The sequence below is a fragment of the Lytechinus pictus genome, chromosome 5 (assembly GCF_037042905.1).
Source record: "Lytechinus pictus isolate F3 Inbred chromosome 5, Lp3.0, whole genome shotgun sequence".
In the NCBI taxonomy this organism is placed as follows: Eukaryota; Metazoa; Echinodermata; class Echinoidea; order Temnopleuroida; family Toxopneustidae; genus Lytechinus; species Lytechinus pictus.
Window position 1 is genome coordinate 36,682,185 of NC_087249.1, and position 11,432 is coordinate 36,693,616.

General features: G+C 37.5%; 1 protein-coding gene across 1 annotated transcript in view; it reads right to left on the minus strand.

Annotated features, from left to right (window-relative positions):
- Positions 1-1,124: 1,124 nt before the first annotated feature.
- LOC135154177 (coiled-coil domain-containing protein 87-like) overlaps positions 1,125-11,432 on the minus strand; it is a 53,786-nt gene continuing 43,478 nt past the window's right edge. Inside the window, exons 6-7 of the mRNA XM_064099486.1 lie at positions 3,929-4,094; positions 1,125-2,059 (exon numbers count right to left, since the gene is read on the minus strand). Of these exons, the coding sequence (XP_063955556.1) occupies positions 1,766-2,059; positions 3,929-4,094 (460 nt within the window). The 3' untranslated portion in view covers positions 1,125-1,765. The remainder of the gene's footprint in view (positions 2,060-3,928; positions 4,095-11,432) is intronic.

The following is an 11,432-nucleotide window of genomic DNA, read 5'->3' on the forward strand; positions in this document are numbered from 1 at the left end:
CACGTGTCTCTAGCGACTAGGGGCTGGTAGCCCTTTGCTAATGCTCCCTGAAGGAGACTGACAAAGCATTTAGCCTAGTCTGTGCCGGGAAAAGAGTCCCATGCTCTTAACCCGGACTTGTTGGATTCGATAGCCGGTGGGTCAAGCAGCCCTGGAGGGGTGAGGTTTTCTATACTAGTACAACACTCCCCAAAATAGGTTCAGGTCCCGTCGAGGGAGCCTTGGCTATCACCTTTCAGGCACGTGGCCGCAGCGCCATGGTTCCACCGTAAAACGCTCGGGCACGTGGGCGCGGTTCCACGGTTCCACCCTCTTGGGCACGTGGACGCAACTCCACGGTTCCACCCTCCTTTTTCCAGGGCACGTGGACGCAAACCACGGTTCCACCCTTTATAGAGTCCATCGCAAAGGGTCTCACTCTTTTGCCCTCATACTCACCGCCGCTGATCACGGGAACAAAATACCATGTCTGGTTCTCTCCCAGCGGCAGGTTTGGAGTCATCAAGAGATGAGTCAAAAGAGCTCATCTACCTGGTAAGTTCTTAGCCTGAAAGAACAAGAGGGTCGAAAAAAGAGAGGGGGCGGAGGGGTGGGTGGGCAAGAAAGGTGACAAAGCAAGATCCTTTTCAGAAAATATTAATAAAAGAATTAATAACTTCGGAAAAAACAGGACCGACTTCTTAAACTTGAGATCAAACAAAGTTAAGAAGCTTTTTTTTTTCTTCAATCAATTACACGTATACATGACGTTAATTGATTAAAAACAGAAAATGTCTTAGTCCAAGACGAAGAGCAGGACCAGCTAAGAAAAAATAACACAAGGTTTTTTTGTTTTTTTTGACAAAGGTCAAAAGAAATAAGTAATGGAGCTGATCTGAAAGAAAGAAGTAAAAACTTACTTCCCTTAAACTGGAAAGCCGAAAACTCATTAGCGAAAACAAAGGACGCTAATAGAGAACCAGGGGGGGGGGCTTCCCCAAAAAAATTAAGAGAAAAAATATTTTAAGAAAATAAGTCTTTAAAAAAAATTTCAATAAAAAATAATTATTAAAATTAATTAATAATTAAACAATTAAACAATTAATTAATTCATTAATTAATCAATCAATCAATTAATCAAACAAGAACAAAAGATTGATTGAGACAATCAACCGACTCACAAAAGAACAAGTTGAAAACAAGTTTGAGAACAAACAAGGACGACGCTCCTACCTGTCCCATAGCCTAAGCTGTGGAGAGGAAATAAAATCAATTCAATTCAAGACGAGGCAAAGGAGCAAGTCAAGAATTATAAAAAATTTAAAAAAGGATTATAAAGAAAAAAGGGAGCGTCGTATCAATGCCTACGGCACGCAGGTAGTGCGCGGAGCTACAGGGAAAGGAAGCGGAAGCAACCCGTCTGTGAGAAAACGAAACTGACGGTTCGGAACTCACAAGTTTATTTAAAGAAAAACGTGAATAATAACACGAAAGCTCCGTGCAGTAGAGATATAAATGAAATCAATCTAAAGCCGAAGGGCAAAGGATTGAAATAGGCTGTAAATACATAGATAAATATGTAAACAACGGACACTTTTTAAGAAGTAAAGTGGGAGTGTACTTAGCTAACGTCTGATCACGGCGGCAGGCGAAAGTAAAAGAGGAAATGGACGCCTAGTTGCGTGATGATCTTGGGATAGTGCGTGCGTAGGGAGATGCTGCGCGCGCGCAAGAAAAATTGTGTACTTTTATTCGGCATGCAAGTTAATCGTAATGAACTAGCAAATCAAATGAGTATATCCCAGTTATTGATGTAAATTGTATGATCTCTGTTGCATCTGAAACGGGGGTGGTAGTTATCAATGGAAAGAGAGCAGTCTGGAATAGAGGAATGACACCAGGTTTCCATAATACATGCCACATCAACTTTATGTTCATGGAGTAAGACTGAAACGGAACTTACCATATCAAATGTCATATGGTCAGTTGGTAATGTCTTGAGGATTTCTTCATAAACTTCTTTGATTTCTTGTCCTCTAAACAGGTTAGCATCAAGTTTCTTAATAGTGGTTCCATCAACCTTTGTGTCAAAACAAAATATAATATTAGAAAATAATGTTATTTGCAACTCAGTGAAAACCATGCTCCACTACCTTTTATCCAGTTGTTTATAAAGCTTAGATGAGAACCATAAGAGGAGTAGAAGTAGAATTCGAAAATCAAAGTGAAAAAAAAATCAACTTTAATCCTTTCACTATAAATATGTTCATACATGTTCATACATTAGTGTAATTATGTCTTTCAATATTTCAAGATCCAATCTAAAGTTAATAGTAAATTTAACAAATTATGTAAATATTAATCCATAACTTATTAGCTACATATTAAACACATCAATGCAAGTTTTATGCATTTTTGCTGCTTGCTCGCAGAGCATTTTGCTTAATAGAAACCATCAAATTAGCATTTTTAGGACAAGGCTTTAATAATAATAATAATAATAATGTGACTTATAAAGCGCCAAATCCACTCTGTAGAGTGCTCAAGGCGCATAAAGAGCTAAGAGTAAAATAAAAAAGTTTTCAGAAGATTTTTTAAAGTTTCGACAGAGGTACATTTTTTATGTCTTCAGGAAGGCTATTCCACAAAGTGGGGCATGCAAAAGCAAATGATCTTTCCCCCTAAGTTCATCAATTCATATTTTTACAACACCTTTGCCTGACACAGTTATCTTAGCCAAATAAGAAGCACAGAAATCACAATTATCAGTCAAGATCTGTAAGTTCCATTCATTTAAGCATGAAGTAATTTCAGTTTACTGTTCCTTAGCAAAGTGTAAAAAATAATGAATTTGCAGCCTGGAAACAAATAAAATAATCTATGGAATTATGCTAAAATAACTGGATTTCTCTTGACATATCATATTCACTTTCATCATGTTAGGCATGAAATTAGGCTGGCAGATCTAAAGCGGCCCACACAACAAAAACAATAATATATTTTCCACTTCTGATGTCATAGATCCAAAACACACTATAACCAATTAAAGTAAATCCTATAACTTACAATGATGATGTCACAGCATCGCTCAAACTGTATGACATCAGATACATCAGGACAGTCACAAGCACAATAAAATTCATTTTTGAAGCCTGCTAAATTGCATTTTCCTTTAGCAAAATACTGGCAAGCAGTGAAAATACAGAAAACTAGCATTGTTAAAGCCTATTAACCTTCGATTTGTCCATATCCCTTTTTGCTTCAGATAGTCTTTAAAGAGCATTTTAAGATAAGAACATAGCCATACACTTCATGTATCTTTATTATAGAAGAGGTCAAAGCTGAAATTCAATTCATTCACAAAGATTTGCTTTATCTTTTCTCTATGGTAAAATGCGGGAAAGGCATTGCACTTCCATCCACTACCTGCAAAACAAATGGCTTTGTTTACTGTGTTGATGGTCTCAAAATGGCGGCTGATGACTTCAGTCCACGCCGCTTCACCGCCCATCCAAATGGTATACAGATAAGTGTGTTAAACCTGACTTTAGAATATGGGTGCCAACTCGTCCAGTCCCATGGTCTATCTTCATATAGTCTTATGCCATTCTGTCCACCAATATTTCGTCTAAAAGCCACTTGGTCCAATATTCACTTCGTCTAATCACCAGTTCGTCTATGACCATTTCATCTTATAACTAGTTGGTCTAATACCCATTTTCTTTTTATTCATTTCCAGCAATTAACACTTAATCCCATTAGACCAAACGACATATGGACTTGGCTATTGGACTAAATGGTTACTCAACGAAATGGTGAGCGGACGAAATGGCAATTAGACCAAGTGGACAGTGGACGAAATGATGGTAGACAAAATGATAGTAGACAAATTGGGGATTGGACGAATTGGCATTAGGCCAATCAGAAATAAACAGCACCAAACCCTTACATCATCGGTAAGTTCATTGAAGACTGTCTTATACAGGTTGATAGTGACTGCGGTCTGACTGACCCTCTCTGATACCCGTACATCTGATGTCCTTATTGTTGATTTATTAGGCATTTTAGTAGTCACTGTAGCAGGTTGGGGATAAGTTGGCTCTCTGATCTTGATCCTACAGAAGACAGATAAATGATTGCATATTCAAATAGCATTTTCTAACTTTTAAAGGGAAAGTTCACCCAGGCAATGGTTTAATAACAAGGTGGTTCGCGAACCACGAGTATCGCCTGATTTCTTGTTTGGACTCTAAAACCACAAATAGTAGAGCGGATAAGCCGAACAATTGTGCAAATTATGACTAAAGCATGAAACTTTCACAAGTATTAGTATATGCCGTAAGATTTATTTTAAAGATGGGAGGTAAATTTTTAAATGCCATTTCCCATGTAAATGGTAAATAAACATGATATAGATGACCAAAATGATAATTTTCAGGCTCCCAATTGAATACATATGAAATTTAGAAATATTCAAGATCACCAAGATAGTTCCAACTGGTCCGTTGTCATGGCAACGGCTTGTTTTTCCCCAGAAAAATAAAAATTTTGATTAAAAAACTGTTGTAGAATATGATTTCTCTTTCATTTCCCCTAATTCTACAATGTTAAACAAAGATATTTTGGTTGCTAAATGTGTAAATTACATCTCAAGCCATTGCCATGGCAACCAAATAACATCTAATTTACAAAAATAACATGGTTGACAAGACAATGGACAGGTGGAAAATACAATTAGAATTGACTTAATCTGTATGCTTAAGTTTTGATCCCCTCATTTGAACAAAAAATAGTTAAAATACAGAAAGTGTTCCGCACTAGGAGTTCTTTATAAATATAAAAAATTATGTTGCCTTGGTAATGCTTGAATTAAATTAAAAAAGAAACAATTTTTCAAAGGGCCCGTTGTCATGGCAATAGCTTATTTCCCTCTAGAAAGGTAAAAATATTGATTAAAATGTAGAATACATGTATGATCATCATTCCATTTTCCCTAATTTTAAGGTACTAATCAAGGTATGTTTGTGACTAAATTTATAAATGTAACATCTTAAGCCATTGCCATGGCAACCAGATAACATCTGATTTAAAAAATAAAAAAAACATGGATGACAAGGTTATGGACAGGTGAAAAAAAATATGAAAATTAACTTAATGTACATGCCTAAGGTTTGACCTACTCAATTAATTAAGGGAAAATAATACAGTGAGTGTTCTGCATGAACTAATTAGAATGATAAACATTGATGTTGCCTTGGTAATACTTGAATTCAACGATAAATATCAATGTTCCAAATGGCCTGTTGCCATAGCAACGGATCATTTACCCAAGAAAAGTACCAGTTTTGATTTTGAAAAGGACTGTATAATCTGATTTTTCTTTCATTTCCCCTAGTTTTAGGGTAAGAATGGATATGTTTGCTGTTAACATGCAAATAACATCTAAAGCCATTGTCATGGCAACCAATTAACATCTAATTTGAAAAAAAATAACATGGTTGACATGATAATGGACAGGTGGAAATGCAATATATAACAATTAACTCAAGGTTTGACCCAGTCATTTAATTTTGAACAAAGATTACAGTGTTTCGCATAAGTTCATGAGGTTGCCTTGGTAATGCTTGGATTTAATGATAAATATCAATGCTGCATATGGCCCGTTGCCATGGCAACGACTCCTTTTTTCCCCAAGAAAAGTACCAAATTTGATCGAAAAACAGTTTAGAATCTGCATTTTGTCATATAAAATTTCCCCTAATTTTAGGGTGCAAAGCATAGATAACTATGTTTGCTGTTGATATACAAATAACTTAAGCCATTGCCATGACAACCATATACCATCTAATTTCAGTGGCTTAATTTGGTTTCTACTTTCTATGCAATGGTTTTAAGGGTGAAGTAGTACATTGGGACTAGTTACAAGGACAGCCAGTGGTCTGATGTGTCCAAAACCCTAAGACGGCTTCCAAAAATGGAGTTTGAAATGGCTGTTGATATATAAATGGACATAGCTCATTTCATATCCGTTGCCATGGCAATGGACCAATTGGAGCTATCTTGGTGATCTTGAATATCTGTAAATTTCATATGTATTCATTGGGAGCCTGAAAATTATCATTTTGGTCATCTATATCATGTTTATTTACCATTTACATGGGAATGTATGTAATTTTGGAGAAATTAATCCGTTGCCATGGCAACGGCCGAAAATGGCATAAAAAAATTTACCTCCCATCTTTAAAATAAATCTTACTGCATATACTAATACTTGTGAAAGTTTCATGCTTTAGTCAAAATTTGCACAATTGTTGTGATTTTTGGAGCTTATCCGCTCTACTAAAAGAAACTCAGGCTCTCATGATATGTCACTTAGATAATTGTAATAGTTTGCTTCGTAACATAGTGGATACTCAGCTACATGTAACTAAACTCCAAGATATTCAGAACTCTGCAGCGAGATTGATAACCCGAACTAAAAAGTATTCTCATATAAGCCCTGTCCTCAAACAGCTGCACTGGCTTCCGATCAAATCACGCATAAACTTTAAGCTACTGTTACCTATAAATGTCTTAACTCCTTGGCCCCTGAATATCTCAGTGAGGAATCAAGATATGTCGCTTCATGTAATCTAAGATCTTCATGTACAGAGATATCTCCTTAAATGTCCCGTTGTTCAGACCAAGTTCTATGGGGAGAGGTCATTTTGTTATGCTGCCCCTAAATCCATGAATATTACTATAATTCATCCAGTAAGCTGAAAAATATTAATCAGTTATAAATCTTTTACTGGAAAATTGTGAACATTGTACATTTGAAGCTCACAATGTTCAACAAGTGGAACGCCTCTGGCAGTCTCGCCTGCATTACGCAATTCGATATAGCAGCAGTGCTGCCTTTGAAAACAGCTAATGAATAATGATTCACAGAAGAAAACACTAATATGATAATAAAATATTATGTCCATTGACCAAAAATGACCTTAGACCATGATCATGTGACCTAAGACATGTGCAAAACGATCATTCATACTTAATTTTTCATGAGCTAGATCCATAAACTTTCTAAGTTATAATGCCAATTCAACACATATTCCCAACACAGCCACAGTTCATTGACCTTTAAGTGACCTTTGACCTTGGTCATGTGACCTAAAACTCGCACAGAATGTTTAAGGATACATGGTTGCTCTTATGTCCATGTTTCATGAACTAGATCCATAAACTTTAAAAGTTATGACAATTCCTCAAATAACCCCAACATGGCCAAAGTTCATTGACCTTTAAATGACCTTTGACCTTAATCATATGACCTGAAACTAAGGCAGGATCTACAGTGATACACTATTACCTTATGTCTAAGTTTTATGAACTAGGACCATATACTTTCTAAGTTATGGTGACATTTCAAAAAACTTAACCTTGGTTAAGATTTCGTTATTCAGTCCCCCAACATGGTCTAAGATCATTGACACTAAATGACCTTTGGCCTTAGTCATGTCACCTGATACTCAGGCAGGATGTTCAGTAATACTTGATGACCCTTATGTTCAAGTTTCATGAACTATGCCCATATACTTTTTAAGTTATGATGACATTTAAAAAACTTAACCTTGGTTAAGATTTCAATGTTGACGATGCCCCCGCCGTCGGAAAAGCGGTGCCTTTTGTCTCGCTCTGCTATGCAGGCGAGACAAAAATTTCCAGTAAAAGATTCATGTTTGATTAATATGCTGCCCCTAAGCTTTGGAATACGATCCCATCTTCCATCAAGGAGGCATCCACATGCTCTCCATTCAAAAGCTGCCTCAAAACTGATTTGTTTACTTCTTACTTTTACTTTTATCCAGCTACATGTATGCTTGTAAGACTACATGTATTCACGTCTTTCATGAATTCATGTTGTTCCACAAGGCAGACTTTCAGCACTTGAACAATCTGCTAAGGCTTTCGCCATGGGAGATGGTATTCCATGAATCTGACATCAATGCCACTTGGGAGGGCTTCGTTGACTTGTTCCAAGCTGCCTGTAGAGATGCCATCCCATATACTCGATCTAAATCACGCAAGACGAAACCCTGGATCACTCCAGACATTAAAAGACTCATAGTGAAAAAGCGGAAATGCTTCAAGCTTGCTAAGCAGAGTTCCCTTAGCCAAGCGTGGTCTGAGTATAAGAGAGTGAGAAATGATGTCAAAAACAAAATCACTGCATCATACTGGTCATATGTTAACAATTTGTTTTCTTTACCAGATAATAAGAAAAGATTCTTCTTATTTGTCAGATCCCGGAAATCTACTCTGCCTCCTCCTTCAATTTTAGTTGATGGAAAGGTCTTCAATCGGCCTTGTGAAATTGCAGAGGAATTCTCATCATGTTTTATTAAATTCTTCTCAGAGCCTGGAGATTGCCCTTCTCACCCATCAAGTTGCGTCTTTCCAATATCTGCTCTAAGCTCAGCACCGATCACTGCTGGTGATATTCATCAACGACTTATGCTTCTCCCAAACAGTAAGACACCTGGGCCCGACGGCATCACCATATCCATCCTCAAACAATCTGCAGCGGTTATTGCTCCCATACTTCAGCGTATTTTTACTATTTCCCTAGCAAATGGTGAGCTCCCACAAGACTGGAAGTTGGCTAACATTACTCCGGTCTTCAAATCTGGTGATCGTTCTCATCCTGGGAACTACCGTCCTGTAGCTTTAACGTCAACTGTTTCAAAATTAATAGAGTCATGCATGGCTGAGGCAATTGACATCCACCTTCAGCTTAACTGTCATTTCACAAACTCAGCATGGCTTTACCAAGGGCAAGTCATGTGTAACACAGCTTCTACAATTAACAACTGATTGGTTGACATCACTGGATCATCGACGACCAAAGCCTATAGATGTGGTCTTCTTGGACTTTTCTCGTGCGTTTGACAAGATACCGCATGACATATTATTACAGAAACTTTGTAGAAACTTTAACATCAAGGGTAACTTATGGTACTGGTTGCGATCATTTCTAATTGAAAGCTCCCAACGAGTTATATACAATGGACACTACTCAGAGTGGGTTGATGTTCATTCAGGTGTCCCTCAGGGGAGTGTACTTGGCCCGACGCTATTCAATATGTTCATCAACGATATATTTGGATGTATGAATTCCTCCCATGCACTTTTTGCCGATGATACACTCATATATCGATCCATACAGTCACCCGCTGATTAAAAGATATTGCAAGACGATTTAGACAAGATATGTTTATGGTGTACAGCAAATCGCATGGTACTAAATGTTAGTAAAACAAAAATCATGCGCATTGTTGGAGAACTTAGAAATGTCAATAATCCCAAGTATGTCATGAGTAATAAGCCCCTGGACTCTGTCTCACAAATCAAATATCTTGGGCTAATATTAAACTCTAAACTTACCTGGCATTCCCATGTAGAATATGTAGTATCCAAAGCAAATCGACTGCTTGGTCTCGTCACTACTATGTCACAGAGTTTATCTACAAAGGCTTTATTTGCATTTTATAAAGTACTCCCCATTATTGAATATGGCATGCCCACGTGGTTCCTACACAACAGGTGTCTGATTGACAGAATTGAGTCTCTGCAAAGGAGAGCCACCCGTAGGGTGTTAAAGCAGAAAAAACAACAGATGTCATATGAAGACCGTCTTGGTATTTTAGAATGGCCAACACTGGCTTCTAGACGCAAATTTCTATTGATTTCGTTTTTTGCCAAGTCCCTGTTCAGACAAATTGATTCTACCATTATAATCTCCAAAACAATCATTAATGACCGTCATCAAGAAAATCTATTGTTCAGACACCTGCTGGCTAGGACCCAAAGGTTGCACTGCTCCCCAATCCACTACTTCCCAAGAGTGTGGGAGGAATTAACGCCTAGTCTACGAAACGAGTTTGTCCTGGTCTGCAGATCTTTAAATCCATGGCTACGAAGCTTACGGTCTGAGTCATTTGAATAAAGTATAATGATTACTGCGGGGGGGGGGGGGGGGCTCTATGAGCAATGGAATGGAATATTGGTCAGCCTTTTTTTTTCTATACTCACCGCATTAATTTGTCAAATCTAATGTTCTTTAATCCATTTGCTTTTATATACTTTTAGTTTGAATAACGTTAAACAAACATATATATTGTCATTCCTAAGTGAACAATGAACCTGACAAATTTCTTTTTAAATATACACTCATTTACCGGTACATTATTCTCACATTCATATTTTCATTTTTTTTTTTACTGTTTGTACATCTTTTCCCAATACAATGTACTTCATTTTAAAGTTTATATTTACCTGGCCAATTTAAATGTATATCTAAATACCAATTTACTACACCTTCTTTAAGTTGTCCTGTAATAACGTTTCTAATCACACTATATTTGATTGTTCTTATACATATCAATTTCAATATGCTTTTTCTACATGAATTATTGTTTGCTTTAATATAATAATCTATATATATGTTTTTATTCTTGGGGTGTTAACATACAAGTCCAGGTCGGGGAGGAAAGCCTGCGGGCTACAGTAATTTATTTAACTTTTTCCTTTTCCAGGCAACCTGGACTTGTTCTGTAAACATCCCTTTTCACTTGTAATTATGAAAATACTTACCATGATTTTCTTATTTACGAGATAACTGGATATACTCATTTGATTTGATAGTTCATTACGATTAACTTGCACGTCGAATAAAAGTACACAATTTTTCCTGCGCGCGCGCAGCATCTCCCTACACACGCATCATCCCAAGATCATCTCGCAAATAGGCGTCCATTTCCTCTCATGAGCCTGAACGCAAGACATGTTGCCACGCAAGGCGAGGGGTCGGTGGGAGGGTTCAAATGAGTATATCCAGTTATCTCGTAAATAAGAAAATCATGGTAAGTATTTTCATAATTCACATCAATAACTGGGATATACTCATTTGATTTGCTAGACCAACACGGATTCAACGTGAAGGGAGGCATGTCTAGACTAAGAAAGTGCGTACAAAAATAGGGAGATGAAGACACGAATGGCCGCTGCCTTAAGGACAGAGGAGGCAAATAAGGCCTCATGTGAAGTAAGGTCCTTAAGAACAAGGAATTAGAAGAGCGCCAAAAAGGCGGTCCTGAAGATGTCGTATACGACGATTCCATAGAAGGAGCCCAAGAAGAATGATACTATAGTATCATGGGCCCTCGGCCTAGTGTCAGAAGGAGAACATCATCACCAACTGACTTGATCGTTTCAACAATCCAGCGTGAAAAGATGTCTCGAGAAGCTGCCGCAAACGGCTCGCGCGACAAAACAACCAACTGCACAGAGTTGGGAATTGTCTGAAGAATGGCAAACAAAGACGAGGGTTAGAAGTCACACCTAATCTAAGCCAATCCCGGCAACGGTCCAGGAGCGATGCATAAGTATGCAAAGCTTTGTACTGTAAATGG